This window comes from Aquila chrysaetos, chromosome Z (assembly GCF_900496995.4).
Source record: "Aquila chrysaetos chrysaetos chromosome Z, bAquChr1.4, whole genome shotgun sequence".
NCBI lineage: Eukaryota > Metazoa > Chordata > Aves > Accipitriformes > Accipitridae > Aquila > Aquila chrysaetos.
In genome coordinates, this window is record NC_044030.1 from 75,866,300 (window position 1) to 75,885,604 (window position 19,305).

Sequence of the window (19,305 nt, forward strand, 5' to 3'; positions counted from 1 at the left end):
TCAGCTGTAAATGCTGCATTTGTTGAAAGTCTGGCAGCACTGTACCTTTCCGAGATACAGTCTTGTCCAGCATATCTGTATGCCTGTGCCTGTGCAGTGCCCTCCACCCGTGCTGTAGCTGAGCAGACACACTGGGTCCTACGATGACTCCAAATGCAAGTTTTTAGAGTAAATGGAGCTAGGAATTTGGGCAAGAGAAAACGACAAAATATTTGGGGACCAAATCTTGTTTGCCCAATGTGGCTCTTCTTCTTGCGTTGCTTCCAGAAGCTGTATCACACTAAAATAAGCAATTCCAATTCGTCTTATTGCCAGGGGGATGTTCAGTGATGGGCTGATGGTGGTGGTGCGGCAATGGCAAGGGCTTGGGGAAGGTGTGGGCACACATCGCGTGAGTTTGGGGAGGAGGAAGAGTGGTGAAAGGCCCTCAGCAGGGCAATGTCATTGAATTAGCGTTTTTCACAAGTTCTAAAATTCACCTGTCAAGGAGACATTGACGTGAATGCGTTCTTCAGGTCAGGAGGGAGCTCCTCAGCAGCAGTCGCATGCTTCCTTGTGCCTGGCTCCCAGCTCTTCTGGGCCACTTTCTACTGCCTCCTTGTTAAAGGCAAGCCCAGGGAAAGCTGTTTCACCCAGAGGCCAATACTCTGAAGAGTTCCCTGTAGACATGATGCAGCCTACAAACTGAGATATCTCCTGTTGCTTGGGCTGGTGGAAGATAACTTTTTTGACTTGACCCTAAATATCAGTGTAGACAATGCCCAGAGTTACAATTTTTGTCCTTTCCCTCTGATATGTTTGAAAGCCAAGTCAACAGAGTAATAGAAGCACAAGTTTATCTACAGTACAGGTTCTGCATGGTCTTTGTTTTTGTGAATGAGGGTTTTTCCCATAAAGCAGCAGATACAGTACAGCCTGTCTCTCCTTTGGCTGTTTGGATAACTGCCCAGTTTTGAAGGAGATGAACTGCCTTTAACAAGCTAAAAATAACCCCCTCATGGCACTGGAACAAGAGAGATGCTGTCACAGTCATGCAGTTCACATACGTTAACAGAAGGATGATAAAGGCTGTAGGATTTGAAAGTTAGTGGGAATGTTGTATCATCACATCTGCAGTGTGTTTATCTGCAAATTCTTGAGCGTGTACACAGTCCAGTCTTGGTTGGGCTCGGTTAAAACTTATTCGAGATGTGCTGTGCTTGAATAAATGTAGCCTATATAATGCATGAGACTTCAGATCCTCGATTCAGGTATGAAAGGCACTTAATGCTTACATACTCCATATCCTCTTGTGTATTAGGATGATATAAAATGTGGGTTTGGAGCTGAAATCCAAAGCTCTCCACCAGATGTGTCATGGGAATGCTCTCTGCAGCTGTGGGTTGACGTCGGTATTAGGAAGGTCTTGCTTCATTCTCAGGAGGGTTGCTTATTTTGAGGACTGTTTACTGCTTGCTTTGTCCCTCACTGTGAGTAAAAGGGTTATCGTTCAAAAAAAAAAAAAGGCAGAAGCAATTTATTATTCATCATGATGCATGGTCTCCAGATTTGTGCTAAGCCATGAACTGAGCGTTTATTAAAGAGTAGTTGGACCAGCTTTCACACAACTTCAGTTCCATGTTTGTCTCCTCTGTTTACCAGCACCAATCTTCTGGGACTGCTCTGCAGCACATGGAGACATCTCGTGGGCAACGACTAAACTGCATGCAAATGTGTCATGCTTTTTTAATGTTTGGGGGAAAAAAGGATAAAGCATAAAAAAGAAAACAGCAGTGATCTGTTTGTGCACCGTTTCAGAAATGTATGCATTTGATTTCCTTTAGCTTAGAAGCTGTTTCTAATGAAAATCATAATATATTGCAGAAGAGTAATCTGGTCCAAAAAGGACTAAGAACTGTTTAGCTGGGAGCGTCTTACTATTTCCAAGGCATGTGTTGTCTGTGATATCTGTTTCTTGGAGAACTTAGCTGCATTAGCCATTTCCTGCATTTATTCCTTTTTAAAAGGATATTTTTAAAGTTTTGTCTCTTCAAAACATTATTATTAATTTTAGTGACTGTTTGGAAACCTGAAAATGAAATCTGCTTTGCTTAACTGCAGCCTTGACCATAAATGTAACATTGCACCAATGAGTCTTTTGGAGCCAGCACAGCTGGGATCCTGCTACACTGGGAACCTGCCAGCCTCCTCTGGGCCATGGTCAGCACATTGGGGCTCCTGGTATCAAACACATGGAAGAAGGTTTTGGAGTGTCTTGTACAAAATAAACAGAGCGTTCTGGAAGATGAGAGCAACTCAGCTCTGCCATAGTGTGTTTCCAATCTGTTTGCTGAGGGTGCACAGGCAGATATTGCTGCTGCCTTTGTGCTGGTAAGTGCCAGGTTACGTATCATGTGCAGGTTTGTGTGTGACTACTGTATAGACTTGGTAAAGAACAATAAAAATAACCACTGGGGTTTTGTACTTCCTGAAGCTGACAGTAATGCCCTTTCTAGCAACTACTGCGTTACAGTGAAGGCTTAGGGTGGCTCTTGAATGCAGGCATTTGGTAGAGTGATAGGCCAGACATTCTTAGAGACCACTTTAAAGGCTTTTGTTTTGTTTATTTGGCATTTCCACCTATTCAGAAAATAGGGCAGCTCCAGTTCTTGACTGTTTGTCAGGTTTCCTGATCTCCTGCTGCACATGAACTGAGAGTTTTCCAACACTTTCTTTATAATTAGGTAAAAGAGGCCTCAGGTTCCCATCCCCTTTGCCCGGCCAGGAGGAAGCACAGGCTGCACCCGGTGGTACCGGCACGGGTAATTCCCAGATGAGCTGCTGGGGAAGGTGGTCGGTGCTTTGTTTCACCAGCAGTGCTAAATATAGCCCAAATCAGAGCCCTCCTGGAGCCTCGCTGGTGGAGCTTGCCTGGCCAACACGCAGAGCTGCTGTCTGCCCCAGCAGCTTCACGCTGGGGGAGAAACCGGGGCACCGGGATTTTCTAAGATGCCAGTTATGGCACTGAATTAGTGCTGACATGGAGGTGACATTCCTCCTCTTTTCCTCCATCCCTGGCTCCACTTGGATCTCTGAGTTTGTGCCATGACAGAGGGGAGCAGCGATGCGGTGCGCTTTGAAAGGGGATTCCTGTAGCTTGCACCAAAACCTGTTAAATCTGGGTTTAATTTGGACTTCTTGTGAGCCCCATGGTTCAGCCGAGGGAGCTCCCTGGGTGTTGGGAGGTGCTGTGTTTTGGAAAGGTGCCTGTGGGTGCTGCAGCCCCTGGCGCGGCACGTTCTGGCTCATCTGGCTCTTCCCAACATCCAGAGAGCTTTGAGCATGCCCTAAAATAGAGCAGTAAGCCATGGAAAACTCAGTGCTGGCCGAGAATAGGCAGTCTGTGTCCTCTGCATCGTTTGCAGTGTTAATTCTGGTAAATTATAGTGCTGCAGTTTGTAATTTACCTGGGAGATGGATTCAATTAAATTGAAAAAGAGCTAATTTAAAAGTGAAGGTATTTTACTTTGTGTGTAAGGTAAAGGGGCCTGTGGAGTTGCCTGCCTACCAGACACATTTAAGGCTTAAAGCGTGCTGTGCCCCATAAAGCGATAAATAATTGCACAAACAACTGGAACAACTACAATTATAATAGGTCTTGGAACAAAATCTCCAAAACTTTTGGCAAGGTTAAAGCCTTTAAGGCATCAGCTAGTCTCGAGGCACTGGGAAGAAAGACATTGTGCAGGGACCAGGTGAAGTCAGGTTTGTATCGGGCGTTTTGCACCTTTCCCTGAAGGGTCTGGTGCTGGCTCCTCTTGGACACTTGCTGGGTTCATCCTGCTGGCTGCCCTACAGGCAGCAGCATTGGGGTGTTTCATGGTTAAATATGTTTGGGGTAGCGCTGCTTAAGGAAGAACTGCCCTGGCCGTGTCGGGACCGAAGAAGATGAGCAGTTATCCCATGGAGCTTGTGCAGGGTTGCTGTGTGCAGGGGCACGGCCATTCCTCTTTCATATTGCTCTTCTACAGAAGGTCAGCGGACTTTCTGGTGGGCTTGCTTTGCCAGTGCAGGTAGGGCTAGAATTTGGCACGCCGCAGACGGCTCAGTCTCATCCTCACTGTTTCGCTCCCTAACCATCAGGTTAAACTTGTCTATATGCTGCTAGCACTCCTCAGCAGAGAAAGCGGGCAGGCTGTGCCGTGGGGAGTCGGATGGGCTCCCTGATGGGAAAGGCAGCAGCTTAGGAGCTCTGCAACGGCAGCAGTGAAGCGGTTTGCTTATTAAATTGTATCATCCCCTGTGTGCCGCCTTGTTTTTGTAGATCGGCGATGATTGCCAAGCTGTTTGCGGTTAAACAATGCAGACTTTCATAATCCTTCTCCTCATCTCGCCTAATTAAGGGCCTGGTCTTGCTGGAGCTCTGCCCGAGCGAGGACTCCGGGGGCAGTTGTTCGTTCTGGTGCGGTGCCAGGACCGTGTGTCCGTGATAGTGCCATTTCCTTTGAAATCAATTGAGATGTCACCATCACTTGATCCTGGAGCTACTTAATGAACTGGCAAAATGGGCTCTATTTTTAGATCTCCCTTCAAACTGCTGTGCGTGTTAAAGCTCCACTTGTCCTTAACGCCGGGATGGCGTTGGGCAGGATTTATTGGTTTAGTTTAATAAGAGGCATACAGAACTGAAATAATAAGCTCCATTTCCTTGAAAGTGAGGAAAATTAAAATGGCATGGTTAAATCCGGGCAGCCGACTCGAGACAGTAAAGCGATACGTTCACGTGTGGCCAGAAGAATAAGGTGGAGCTGAGTTTTTCTTCTTGTCTAAGTTGCGAGAGAGCCAAAGATTACAGACACATGACTTCGGGGAGTTCTCGCAAGCTTTGTGGATTGGATTTTTAAGTGTTTTCTGAATAGGATAAAACTCTTGGTGGTTTATTAGACAAGCTCAACAACTTAAAGAATATCTACTTCATTGCAAATGCTAGAGTGTCTTCCCCTACATGTTTATAATTAGTGTCAGAAAAGTATTTTTGCCAAAAGAAGAAATAAACACAGACATAGGTAATTTAGATGTTTGTACTTCTTATTGTAGTCTGAAGCCAAGTTGGATAAAATGTAATTTCAGGAAGCCTTGAGGCTTTCCCCAGCATTGGTGTTTGCACACACATGCCCTTCTGTGGATCATACTTGGGATTTGGGGGTTTGCTGTCTGTAGGCTCACAGCCTCCAGGATTGCGCAGTGATGAGGTGAAGGAACAGGGTGTACGGTTTTAATGCAAGTGGCAATTGCCTCCGGTTTTTCCTCACACCCTACTAGATGGGAATTTATGTAACTGCAGAATGCATCTATACTTTGCTTGTGTTGCACAGGCAAAATAAATAAAAGCAAAAAAAGTTTCAAACCAAACCCAAACCTTGAGTAGTAGAAACACAAGATGCACTGACTGGGTCACCCTTGAGCCTGGGCTTGGGGTGGAAATTGGCTGTGGCAGTGATGATTTCAGCATCTGTCTGTACACTGCTGCACACTAACTCAATTTTTTCTTCCATGCTCTGAGCTGGAGGAAGCGGTCCAGCTTTGGAGTGGGAGTTGTGTGGTCTCATCAGGGATAATTGCCCACGTCCATGCATGCCGCAGAAACGAAGCAGCTCTATAGCTCCGGGCCCGAGCTGGGTTGTGCTCAGCTCCAGAAAAGTCAGGTTGGACCCATCTCTGTCTGTTAGGGTAGTTAAAACAGCATGCTGACAAAACTGGCTGCTTTGGTGAGGCATCCCTCTTGTTTTTCTTCATCCCTATGCTTCAGATATTTCTCAACCACAGAACTGACACTACCCCTGAGTACTGATTGTTTCGCACACCTTCAAATTCACAAGCTACGTGATTTTTTTGTGTTTGTGCAAATGATTTCTACCTTTCTACAAGGGAGGCATTCTCACTTAATAAAGAGTATTTTGACATGTATGGTAAATTGCAACGTAACTTTATGTGATTCATGAAGTCCTGGCTCACGTCCAAACACTTCTGCTGTCTTCTGGGTATCCCTATCACTCACAGGGAGAGTTTGTGATACTTTGCCTGTGGTCTAATCACCGTTGGTTTGGGTCTCTTGGGTGGGTTTTTGGATCTGATTTCTTACATCTTCTCTGGAATGAGTCCCTCATTAGGATGGCCAAATCATAAGCACTGTTTTTTTCAGGCTGATGTAGTTATTTTCTTCAAATGAATCTGATTATCTGGTGCTGTAAGCTGCAAAGCATGTGATGCTAGAAGTGAACTCCGAAGTAGTTGCTGCAGTGTGTTGAAAAATCAACAAGAACTAGCTGGGATGTGTAAACTATGTGTAGCTGTTCATGATGAAGGGGGAGGCATAAAAAGCAGTTTCCATTCCAGCTTCCTGTTATCTGCCAGTTTTATGGTTTCCTGAAGTTTTCTACCCTTTGAACTGAAATCATGAAGTCTAGACTGTGTGCAAAAGATAAACTTTGGCCTTCTTGGTTTGGGGACAAGAGGGGCTGGGGGTTGGGAGGCAGGTTCTGGGGAAGATTCTGCCATTTCTGAGCTTGAATAGTGGAAGTAGAAATTATTTTAACAGTAAGAGTGTTTGGTCATTTCGGTGGGATTTTTTTTTAAACTGACTTCCAGCGGTTCATATAGTACATTAAAAGTATAATGCAACCAGTAAGTGGTTGTATTGGAAATTCTGTCGTCCTTGCCATGAGCTGTCTGAATAATTGTGCAGAGGATGCGTGGTGGGTGATGGGGTGAAAATATAAAAGAATTGCTGTGTGCATGGGGAGCATGTCAAGGATGGCTATTTTCCTACATCTAGGAAAATATGACTGCTGTAGTTTGGTAAAGGAAGCAGTGAGTGGAGAAGGTCACAAGGGTCTTCCACAACACAGGGGCTGGGGAAGGTCTTCGTGGGCTTTGTGCATGGGCAGCTGTGCTCATCCCTGAGAGTGTGAGAGCAGGATTTTGTCACCTGCATCTAGGCAAACACTGCAGGTAAACAGGCTCCTCCTGTCTCAGTGCATTTACTGAAGGTGGCAGGGTTGCGATTCCACATGTAAATTTAAGTTGAGCATTTCCAGGCTTTTAAGTGCTTAGGTGTATAATCATTATAACTTTCTGTTAAATTAGCTTTTCATCCATTAGGCATCGGCATTCAACTCTGGACACTAACAATAAAATAACACTTTTTTAAAGTGGTTTTCTCTATAAAGATGTGATGTGTCTGGAAGCTTGCTGAGCTGAACAAACTGCAATAAAAGCTACATCAAAATCTTGTTAAAATGCATGTAGAAGCACCGGAATGAGGGGCCATAGATGCTGGAGGCGCTCTGGGGGCTCACTGTGGTACCCTGCAGAGGATCCCTGGTCATACTGAGCTGTACCTGTACCCATCAGTGAGATTTGCAATAGTGTCCAAAGGCATTGCTGAAAATTACTTAGAGAAATGTGTGCTGGCTTAATACAATGACATGTTTTGGGAAGAAAGATTACGTGCGGTGGAATTTTCTGTCCCTTAGTAAAAATGAGAGGAATTCCATCAACTTTTCTGTTTACAAGTAAATAATTAATTTTTTTTTGTTTCAATTTTTTTAGGTGATGGAAACTGAGAAGTCTCAAGATCCAGCTTGTGCAGAATTGTCCAAAGGAAACAACCAGAGTCCAACTCTGGGGAGTGGCATACTGAAATACAGAAGTCGATCCCAAGGTAAAGCTGGGTTTATAAAAGATAGCAATAGTAGAATTTTTATGTTGTGTATTTATTTTAGCTCCCCAAAAGTGAGATAGGATTTATTTCCTTTGAAGATCATGTTACTCTAATTTGGAAGGAAAATCCCAGCTGTAAGATGTTAGCATTCAGCCTCCTGAGTTGAACTACTGTACGGACAGAAAGATGAAGCAAAATTTTGGAAGCTTCTTTCTTTTTTCTGGTTCTCTCTTCTCTCTCTTTTTTTAACATTTACATTCCCTGTATATTTCAGTGTGCTCTGATACTGAGGTGGGGGACATGTTTCAACATGCCATCACCAAAATACCCATTACAGCCAATACTCCCCAAAATGTCTGTTGCTTTGTCCCCAGGTCTTAACAGGTACCCTAGGTACCTGTGTGCAGACCTCGATCACATTCTCATCCCTGATGGTTTCTGAGGCTCCCTCCCTCCTGTGTTCACCTTAATTTCCATTTACGCAGATATTTTCAGCACCCTCTAGGGAGCTCCTCTGCCTGTAGCCCCTGCGGCTGTGTGTTGGTGGCTCACTGGGGATCCAGCCCCGGTTCCTGGCAGTGCTGATGCCCCTGGGCTGTGGGTGAGCCTGGAGCATCCCCCAGCCTGCTCCCATCCCTGGGCTGCAGCCTGGGAGGGGAAGCTGCATTCAGATATGGGCAGAAAGCATAGAATATATGTAATTACTATGTACTATATAATATATATAATAGAATATATATATAATAGAATATATATACTAAATATAACTGTTTTCCTAGAAGAAGAGAGGGAGAGGTAACAGGAAAGGAGTAGTTGTAGGTACCAGGAGGGTTTGGGAGTGAAAGAAGTGTCAGGGTGCCGGGTCCTACCGCGATAGCTGTCCTGGCTGTGTGCAACAGCAGCAGTGCCCTGTGTGCCCAGGGAAGGGGAGCTTTAAAACCGGAGGTAATTTCACGCCCCGAAGCAAGGAATGGGTTTCAATTGCACTCTGGGCAGTGGGTACAAATTCTGCCTATGGATGTAGCAGCAGAATTGCTTTAAAGCTGAGTGAAAACAAGCGGCTGCCTCAGCAGTGTGCTCCATCCCTCCCTGATACTGGCAGCGATGCTTACCTAGCCTCCGGGCGAGGAGGAGGTGGCAAAAAATAGGTTTGGGACTCTCCTGGGCAAATTTGCAGTAGGTCTACCTCAGCCCATGGCTTGTGAGCCCCATCCCCAGAGTAAGGACAGGGCAGTGAGTATAAAGGGAAAGCAGAGCTGCTCCTTTCTTTGGCAGCTCCAACTTAAGATCGGTTTAAAGTAATCTTAAAACCATGTCATGAAGTTCAGCTTGGACGAATTTGGCCTGTCTGTGCCTTGGGTTTTCATCTGTAAAATAGGGGTTAACAGCCCTTCCCTGCATGGTGGGGAAATGGCAAGGATAAATGTGCGGGAACTGCTGTGACCGGGGGTCCTGTGGGGATGTTGAAGAAAATGAGAATTGGAGGAGCCCTGGTGTGAGGAGCAGGGTACTCTGCGGCTAATTGCAGGATGTCCTTCAAGACAAATAATTCTGTTTCTTACCTGAACTCTGCACTCTTCTTCTCTTCAAGACAACTATGATCGTTGCCAGAAGGAAAGAAAATAGCATTTATTTGGCACATTTTTCCTTTTTCCATTCCAGAAGAATTTCCCTCAAAGTGACATGACACCTCCAGAAATGAATACTGTTACAGTGTCAGGTCTTTTAATTTTAAATAAATGAAGCTTGAGAGCTTAGTGCACTGGCAAGTGCCATTGGGTGAGAACAGCTGAATTTCTTTTCTGTCCCTGAGCTCCCAGCTCAGTTATCTTCTGCTTTTTCTTACTACCACAAGCAACAGCACCGAGGAGTTCAGCATCACTGAAAGATCGTAGAAAACCTGTGACAGCCGGAGAAGTTTTTAGTTGAGGATGATCAAAACTAGCTTCTAACTGCCCGGTTGGGAACTGCGTAGCATTGTTTTAAGGCACTGTTGAAGTTGGGATTTGCAGGAGGTGATTATTGTGTGCTGGCGAGAGGATAAAGCTGAGATGTTTGCGGGATGTGTTTCTGTCATTTTCCCTAGGTGCCGGATCCCGCTTGGAGTCCGTGGGAGAAGACGATGAGCTGATGGTGGAAAACGGCGAATCGAATTATGAAATAGCAGTGAAATATTCCCGGGGTGGAAGAAAGCACTCTCTGCCCCAGCAGCTGGAGTCGGCAGGAGCCAGGCAGGTGGGTGGAAAGGCAGGGCTGGCTCTGAGCACCTCGCTGTGCTCAGTCCTTTGAGACCTGTCTGGAGCTCGTAGAAGCGAGGGTAGTAAAACAAGGCATGTGGGTACATCACAGGGACTGAAACCAAGCCTGGACACAAAAATGGTATGCGTTGGCCACCGATGGAGAGCGTACTTACTCTGAGGATGGTGAAGGGGGGTACTTCTTGCAGTGGCCAGAAAGTCCTAAGGCTGATCTTACGAGTTGCAGTTCTAGAGATCTGAGGACTTAAACAAAAAAATCCTGCCTCTCTTTGTTGTAATAATTTGATGATGTAGGCTTTTTTTTTTTTTAGCAGATAAGGACTTCAGTATATCATGAGCCTACCTGTAATCTTTTTAATTTAACTTGTGACTGGTACATTACAAAATGATCCTACTGTGCGAAATGCGGGAAAATTACTGTGGCAAGATTTACTTTGACTGTAATGAGCTAGGATTTCATCCCTTGAACATTTTTCTGAATATATCTGTAAGATCCCCCCCTGCCATTCCCCAACACACGCAGTTTTCCCGGTATGACATCCCAGTGCCTGTGCCAAGCAATCAGAGCGACTTCCCTTGTTTGCTTATGTTTGTTAGGACTACCATATCGTGAAGAAATCCACCCGTTCCTTCAGTGCCGCCCAAGTGGAATCTCCATGGAGACTGACCCAGCCGTCCATCATTTCCAACATTGTCCTTATGAAAGGGCAAGGCAAGGTGAGGATTTCTGCATATGGTTGGTTTCTCACATGTAGCGAGAGCTGGCATTTAAGAGGTGTCTCCCATACCCAGGACTTCCAGCAGATCTCAAGGTAGCCAATAATAATAATAACAACAGTAATGATAAACAAATCCCATTTTCAAATCTAAATGCCAAAGTTACACCTGCAAAATATGGGGGAAGTGATGTTCGTGTCATGCACTTGACGCGGGGTGGCTTTCATTTGGATTTGGTGCATGTGGTCATTACCAAGATATCAAATATTAATAATGGATCTCTAAATATGTATGTTTATGCAAAGTTGGTGCAGCTACAGAAGAGTATCTGTCTGCATGCATATTTATGGACAAGCATATTTTATCTCTGTGGAATCTGGATACATTAAAAAAAATAATCACTGCAAATTAAGCGTTAAACCCAAAGACAGGTTCCTGGTTGATTGCTTATCTGAGAACACTGAATTCTCGGGTCAAAGAGTCCTCTTTTCTCCCCCCACTAATGTGTTTGCACATTCGCTGGATACCAGCTGGCTGAATGCTAAGGGAAAATAGACAAGCATTAACCTAGGTGTATATTGTTTTCCCTAATCCAATCCACATTAGCATTGGAGCTGTCATTTAAACATGCTAAAAATATGCATGTCTTTTTCTGAAATACTCTTTAAATTCATCAGATGGATATGTTTTGGACTAAAAAGACTTGTTTTGACTTTCAAGCTCAAATACAAAACAAATTCCTTGTTGTGCTTTAAGTTTAGCAAAGAGTTAGAAGTAGTGACTTCTCTGGGTAGATTGACTCATGATTGCTATAGCTCACCTAGTTTTGGGAGCTTCAGGTCTTTCATGACATTTCCAAGCGAGTATTTCTTATTTTTTCACGTACTTTTTTTTTGACACTATTTTTCTCATAAGAATTAGATTATTTCTCCCTGTGGGATAAATCACCCTCTCCTGCCTTTCTGCAGTTAGCTCCAGGGCATTAGGAAGCAGCTGGGAGCATGCACAGTAGTGATCATGAACCACCTCAAACAGCTGCCATTCTGAGTGCCTTCCACCCGCCTTTTGAGTGATCACCTCTGTTAGGGGCTGCACTGTGTACAGGTTGTGCCCTGGCATTTGCTTTATTACCTCTGTGCAGACCTGGGACTTGAAGAGTATTTCCACAGAGTTGCCATTGTTGGTGGCTGGGAGCCAAGTGTTTGCCCTTGGTTTTTCATCTGTAGGTAGATCTGCAAGGGGTGGTTTTCTGCTATGGAGTGGCAGTGCTTCTCCGGGAGGGTGGGCTAATGTGGGAACCGCTGTGCCTTGCAGCCGTATTTCTCCCAACCCACCTGCTGGAGCTGCGGGGAGAACTGCAGTGTCCATGCAGGGGAGTGCCAGGATCCTCCTGCTTTCTGTATGTTGCTTTGCAGTTGATAATTGCACAGTAAACAGTTAGTTATTTTGCGTTGCACGGGGGAGCTAGGATGCTTCCTTTCTAGAAATCAGTAATGTCTTATCAAATTACTAGAAGCTCATAACTGTGGTAGTCTACTTTATATTCACGGAGGAAAACAAAAGAGCTGGTGGTTGTAGTGGGTTGTAAACACAGTGTTGGTGCCTGCCCTGGCAGCATCCCTCAGCTGGAGAGCACTGCCTGAGGTGCTAATAATAACCGTGGCTTCAGATCACTGAAGCACGACAGTTTTACACTTCCCTTGTCCACCTGGTCGGTGACTTTTCTCTTTATTCTGTAAAATACATGTACAGCAGTGACAAGAGGAGAAATATGGAGGGGAATAGATCAAGGAAGTGATTTGGCTGGGAAATAACTCAGCAGAAGGGGGAGAGGTTCATTCTGCTGTGCTCATCCGTTCCCTGATCAGCTTTGCAAGACAGTCCCACAGCCAGCCAGGGCAGTGCAGGGGCACAAGCTAACAGATGGAGCCCTGGGGAATGTATTGATCTAGATTTATTTAAATACAACGTGGTACATGTACATTTTTAATTATTCTGGAGACATGTGCATGGCAGCCCCCCCTCCATGCCAGCACTGACCTTATGTCATGTTCTTAAGCTTTTCTTTTTCCTTAGGAAATGCAGAATCTGTGACAGCAGAGAAAACTACAGTTAATCCTGGATATATATCTCAAGGGTGGGAATCTACTGTCTGTCAATTTAAAAGCAACGTGTTACAGTTTTTAAAATGGGAATAGGATAACATAGAGCCGTTGACCTGGTGTTTAAAAAAAAAAAAAGTAATCTTGAAATAGCATTTTTGCTATTTCAGCTTAAGGTGCCTGCTGCTACTTTTTGAGCTGATAAGTGTGTGATATTAGAGTGAAAGTAAATGAGGAAATGCAAGCAGAGGGTAAGATGGCAGTGCAATTCATCAGAAGCTTTTAGGTTTTGATCTTTCCTTTGTCTTCTATGTTATCAGCAGTCTTTCTCACACAGGTGATAATAGAGTAAGGTGCCAGCTGTGTGTTTTCCCCTCCCTTTCTGTAGGGTCTTGGATTCAGCATTGTGGGAGGTCAGGATTCTGCTCGCGGACGCATGGGGATTTTTGTGAAGACTATATTCCCAAATGGAGCAGCAGCTGCTGATGGAAGGCTTAAAGAAGGTATGGTAGAGAGAATCCAACTGCATATAAAGGACCACAATGGGATATTATTTCAGTCCACCAGAAGAATTCAAGTACAGCTTTATTTAGGCACCTGGACATCAGCAAGAGGCTGTGGAGGATGTAACACACCCTGTTTGTCCATCCTGGGGAAGATCATTCATAGCAGTTAACTTGATTATATTGCATATTAAGAAGGGGTAACTGCAGCATGATGGTTTCTTGTCTGTTTTTTTTTTTCCCTTCCTCTTCAGTGAACTTTATTTGCCCAAGCCATAAGCTTCAGTTCTTCAGTTGGAGAGGGTCATTGATAACAGTGAAACGTATCTATCCAACCAACATCTGGCTTAAAGATGCTGGTCCAAGAAGGGGTTATACAGAGGGACATGCTTAGGAAAGGCTGTTTTGGGCCCTTGTGCTCTCTGAGCCTCTTGGTATGATTTTCACATGAATCAACAAGTAAGAGTCATAACCAGAAAAAGAAAAGAGGAAGGATGGAATTGGCAGTAAGATCACCCAGCTGGTTAGAGACACAGATACATCCTGATTTTATTACTGCTTTTCCGGTCGTGATCTCTGAGCTGGACATATAGCCTGCTCTGTGTGTGTTTGCACCCTGGTTGGAGTGCTGTGCTAGACAGACAGACTCTTACACGCTGTTGAAAATACAAAGTGACCATGAGTTTAGAGCAGTGGTTTACAACTCTTCTGCAGGGGCTGTGTTACTTCTCTTCCACAGAAAGCTGCTCCTGTGTTACTTCTCTCAAGCTGCTCCTGTGTTACTTCTCTCCTTCTCATATCATCATTCCCCTCTTTACATCTCATCACACTTGTATTTGAGACTGCTTTTGGTGCCAACTCTCACACTTGCTGCCAGAGGGAAGCTCATGTCCCTGCAGCATAGGTTGTGCACTCACCATGGGAAGGCAATAAATAGCAGCTGTCCCATAAACCCAGCAATCCTTTGCAGGCTATTCAGAGTTTGCATACTTTTTTTTTTTTTTTTTTTTTTCTTTTTCACTGGGTCTGGGAAAGGAGAGAAGGCGTAGACTTGGCTGATGACATCGCCCCATCTAATTTTGCACAGATGCAAGTAAAATTGCAGAAAGTGGGTCTGGATTATGCTGACCCTCCTTTTAATAAAATGAAGGTAGATCAACACAGCTGGGTGTAAGTAGTAAGACCCAGAGCCTGGAAGCAGGTAGAAATGTGATGGGACATGTTTGTTGGGGTGAGAAGGGCATTTGTTACCACAGTGTGTGGGCTACACGCTTCTCCATCTGCAGGCATTTCGTAAGAGAACACGTTTGCTTTCTGCATGTGGATGCAAGGTTAGTTTTCTATGAACAGGCTTTGGAGCGATGTGCTGTTGTCTTTCACTTAGATTCCCATTTCTCCTGTTGATGCTCACAAAAGAAAGGGAGTTTTATAGTCCCTTTGGACTTCATGTTATAAGCATCTATTTTCAGACTTTAGTTAAAATCTGTAGTGTTTCAGCTTGTTTGTTAGCATGAGAATGCCATGTTAAAAGATCTGTGCTGAAGAACAGTCTTTACTCTGCCAATTCATCACTATTAACTTGTAAAGGCATTAGGACAAGTGAAAATAAACTGAGCAGTAAAAGGCTTTTTACTGAGCAGTTAACTGGAATCCTCATAGTAGCGAGTCACCTTATGTACAGGAAAGGTTTTTTACATCTTTATAGTCTGTATATTGCTGACTTCGTTTTTTGTATCTAATTACCAGGGGATGAAATCTTAGAAGTTAATGGAGAGTCTCTACAAGGACTGACCCATCAGGAGGCCATTCAGAGGTTTAAGGTAACACAGATGTAGTACAGGAGAGGTTCATGCTCCTCTTCGTTCAGTGCCATTTCATACCCTCGGCTTTATAGTCTTTTGCTGCCACAAATCACTGTATGCGGGTTTACTGGCAAATGTTGGTGTATCGTGGCACCTTACTGGGGTTATCGATGTCTCTCCAGCAACTCAAGAAAGGTGTGGTGACCCTGACGGTGCGCACGCGGCTGCGCAGCCCGAGCCTCACGCCCTGCGTGACTCCCACCTTGCTGAGCCGCTCCAGCTCCCCCAGCTCCAGCGCTAGCGGTGGCCTGCCGGTCCCTAGCCCTGACGAGGCGGATGGTTCCTCCTCCAGCCGCAAAGGACCTGGCCCGAAGGACAGGATCGTCATGGATGTGACACTCAATAAAGGTGAGGGTCCACTGAAATGGGCTCGGAGCACAAATCACTCCTTTTTAGGGGAGTTTTTGGGAATAGGCTAGAGACTCTAATATCCAGGGCACCTCCCCGTGTCCATCTGATCTGGAACCACAGGATGGGGGAAAAAACCACCCTCTAATGCAAAAACTTCAGAAGAGTTCCCCCTTCCACATTTTGTTGTTCTAGAGACATCAGACTTAATGGGTAGCAGAGGGAGGCTGTGAGATACCAGGCAAAATGTGGATCAGCCTCTTGGTAGCCCAACTGGCCGTGCCTTTCTGGTAAGGGGCAATTCTGGGGAAGGCAAAGCTGCACAGAGTGCTCAGAATTGCCCAGATGAGCTGTTTGAACTCCTGCCTGAGGGTTGCACTCATTATCAATAATTGCATAAGATAAACTTAAAGCATGTGCTATACGTGGTGGGACAAATATGCCTATTTTAAAGGCTTAAAATATGCTGATTTTAAAGGTTGGATTAAAAATCTGGAGAGAGAAGGTAAGAGGTCCAGTGATTCCTACTTTAGGAATGCTATTACCTGAAGGAAAGCAAAGGTGAAAGTGGACAAAAGTAATCATTGAACCAGAGATAACGTCTCACCTTTCTTGGTGCCTTTTTGCTGAGGAATGCCATGTAGATATTTAACAAAAGAGAGCAGTACAGTTGGCAGCATCTTCTGTGCTCACTTCTTCTGCAATAATTTTAAGTGACATCTTTATTAGATTGCTGCCCCCACTCCTTTGTGCCTTGGACCAGATCAGACCTTGTGTGACATTTCCAGGCGGTTCCCACGGCACACAGAAAGTTTGCTGGGAGTGATGGATCTCGGAAAACAGGCAGGATCAGATATTTCCAATCCTGATTTCCACTGTTGGTCTTGGCTTCCTGACTGACTGCACCTAAGGCCAGCCCTGAAACAATACATGAGTCTTGGTCTCAGATGGGATGTGGGAACACAAACACTTGTGTGTCCTGTGTGATTACAATCTGCTACTTTTCTTTGTACTTTTTGTTTTTCACAGAGCCAGGGGTTGGGCTCGGCATTGGTGCCTGTTGTCTCACACTGGAAAACAGTTCTCCGGGGATATACATTCACAGCCTGGCCCCAGGATCAGTGGCTAAAATGGATGGCAGATTAAGGTTAGTTAAAGCAGAAACATGCTGGAGTGGTTTTACAATAAAATTGATTGAGACTTTGTTTTCACCAGTTGGTTGATGTAGCAGGGAGGGGATTTATACTTAAGAGTTCACCAAAAAGAAAACATTTAAATAAAGACATTCCAAAGTGGTATTAAATACCCAAGAAACATTATTCTGTGTGCTGGAAGCAGCACAATCATTAAGGTTTGGGGTTTTTTTTTTAATTCTCTATACAGAAAGCTGAGCCTAATAGCACCCTTTGAGAAAGGGGAGCAGCAAGAAGTGCAGCCTCATGTCTTTTTACCAGAGCTGCAGCCAGAGACCCCAGGTTGGGAGGAAATTTGCAGAGCTCTGCTAAAAGCTCAGTCACCTGAAACTCTCTTAAAAAGAGCTGGGGGAGATGTTCTTGCAGCTGACTGTGCCCGTGGCTGCAGCAGCGATTTTTTGCCCTTACTGTCTGTCTGGCAGCGTTGCTGCAGGCTGACCTGCCCGTCTCATTTACTCTGTCATGGAGTTTGGATGTCTTTAAGGAACTATAAGAGAGAGAAGCAATCATTGCTAGGGTTCCCTTGTGCTTTACTTTGGATTAAGTGACAGGAAGTTATTTGCTGTTCCTCTCCTGGAGGCTTCATTTTTAAAAACCATTGGAGGAAATCTTCCACCTTTCTGCGTTCCTGCATAAATGCTGGTGGGCACTGGGAGCATCACTCGGGAGGGGAGGCTGTGCTGAAGACCCGCTGGGACTGCATGAACCTCACTGAACGTGTGGTGTGAGCACTGGTGCAGAGAGGCTGAGCAAATGCCTTGCTTTCACATGGGTAGAGAATGCCTTCTGTTTCCTTGCTCACCAGGAAAACTGTGATAGGGCAATTTGATTTTTTTGAATAAAGGAAGAAGATGATCTTATGGTGGCATCCCTGCCAAAACGCTTGAAAGTGCCTGCCATATAGAAGTGTCTATAGGAGGCAGTATTCAATGCTAACTTGCTTTCTTGTAAGCCTCTTTGGAAAAGATTGCAATGCTGGTTGCGTCTGTGTGTAACAGCTGTATCATTTATTAGGTTTAAGTGATTGATTATATCCAGGCATGCTTCCCAGATTTCTAGCTTGCTTCTTTGAGACATTGCTTCTGTTGTCCCTTCAGCGGTTTCTGGCTCCATAAGCCAAAACTTACAGGATGGTTTTGATTTTTGGAAAAATGCGTTAATCAAATACTGGCTTTGCAATACAGGAGAGGTTTGAATCCAGCTTCTCCATATCTGAGTTTCCCCTCTCAGTCATGCGCCTGTGTAAGTGACTCCATTTGGGTAGTTTCTAATAGCTGTGTAAATCTAAAAGATGGGCAGAGCAGTGGCATGATTACACAACTGATAGGTCACCCTTTGCTTTTCTGAGCCTGTACCAGAAGTACAGGTTACTGAAGGCTGTCACGTGCAATTGCCATTTTGCCTTTGGCGTGTGGACTCCCAGTGTGAACTCATTTCCATTGTCACAAGTAGCCCAACATAAATCAGCAGTAGTAGACTGACTGAGAGTGTCTATTTAAAGCAAATGCTTTAGTAATTATGGAGAATGCTTTAATGATATCCCTAGTTGATGGTCTTTTCTTTTGAATAGTTCCAGATGTCTGAGCACCATGAGCAAGAGTTAAGAAATTGGGAAAACAAAACTAAACAATCTGTGCTTTCCTTTCAGAAGAGGGTGGTTTTTTTTTTTCTTTTTAATGGGTTCTGTAGGTTAATTTGAAGCAAATACAGGCTTATCATGCTCAGTTTTTTCCTGGAGTAATTTCATAAACTCATATCTAAATCATGAATTTCTTATCAGTGTTTGTGTTAAGTAATTCAATATGATGGAAAGAAACAGCCCATCTGAATCTTATTTTTCCTCTTCTGTGCTCAACAAGTATGTGAGTGCAGAACTGGAATTGAAGTTTGGTTTCACCCTGGTCCAAATGCAGCCAGCTTTCTCTGTTGATTTAATAGGGTTTGTAGCACTGACAGTAAGTGTGGAAGGGATCTCTGGACCGTCCTCCCGAAGTCAACAGGAGTTAAAGCACTCACGTCACTGGGAACAAGAGCTAGACTGGCTTCTTTGCAAGTCAGATCTTTTCCAGACACTTGTATCTTGAAAAAGCTTGGCCATCAGTTGAAAGCACAAATGTTTTTGTAGAAGGCGGTTGTGATTAACTGGCTCTACATCTCTCTGCAGTCGGGGTGACCAGATCCTGGAGGCAGATTCGGTGAGTCTGCGTCACGCGGCATTAAGTGAAGCCTACGCCATCCTGAGTGAATGTGGTCCAGGTCCAGTCAGCCTAATCATAAGTCGGCACCCTAACCCAAAGGTGAGGAGAAAATGTGTTAGTGTATCTGGGTTGATTTCATCTGGTGCTGTAATTTGAGTCTTGCCATCAGGAAAGCAGCAAATGAAGAATATTGGATTTTTCTCTCCATGGCCTGTGTTGTGCAAGAAGTCAGGATTGTAATGATGCCTTCCAGTTTTGTAAATTGTAGCAATGCTGGACTGTCCCTGCTGCTTTTCACTTGGTCACCCACTGATCAAATGCAATTTTCCTGGAACTACTTGAGTGAAGTGTTCCCATCTTTCTCGGTACTTGGAACAAGTGGCAATGCAAATATGGCACAGGTCCTGTTTCTCCTAAAAGTT

At 44.6% G+C, this 19,305-nt stretch overlaps 1 protein-coding gene across 4 annotated transcripts in view; it reads left to right on the plus strand.

Annotated features, from left to right (window-relative positions):
- Nucleotides 1-19,305, plus strand: part of PDZD2 (PDZ domain containing 2) — a 145,416-nt gene that overhangs the window by 96,159 nt on the left and 29,952 nt on the right. For all 4 annotated transcript variants that reach the window (XM_030005540.2, XM_030005544.2, XM_030005545.2 and 1 more), the window contains 8 exons: nt 7,591-7,702; nt 9,789-9,937; nt 10,558-10,677; nt 13,168-13,282; nt 15,029-15,102; nt 15,267-15,492; nt 16,522-16,639; nt 18,850-18,982. In XM_030005540.2, coding sequence (XP_029861400.1) covers nt 7,591-7,702; nt 9,789-9,937; nt 10,558-10,677; nt 13,168-13,282; nt 15,029-15,102; nt 15,267-15,492; nt 16,522-16,639; nt 18,850-18,982 — 1,047 coding nt within the window. The remainder of the gene's footprint in view (nt 1-7,590; nt 7,703-9,788; nt 9,938-10,557; nt 10,678-13,167; nt 13,283-15,028; nt 15,103-15,266; nt 15,493-16,521; nt 16,640-18,849; nt 18,983-19,305) is intronic.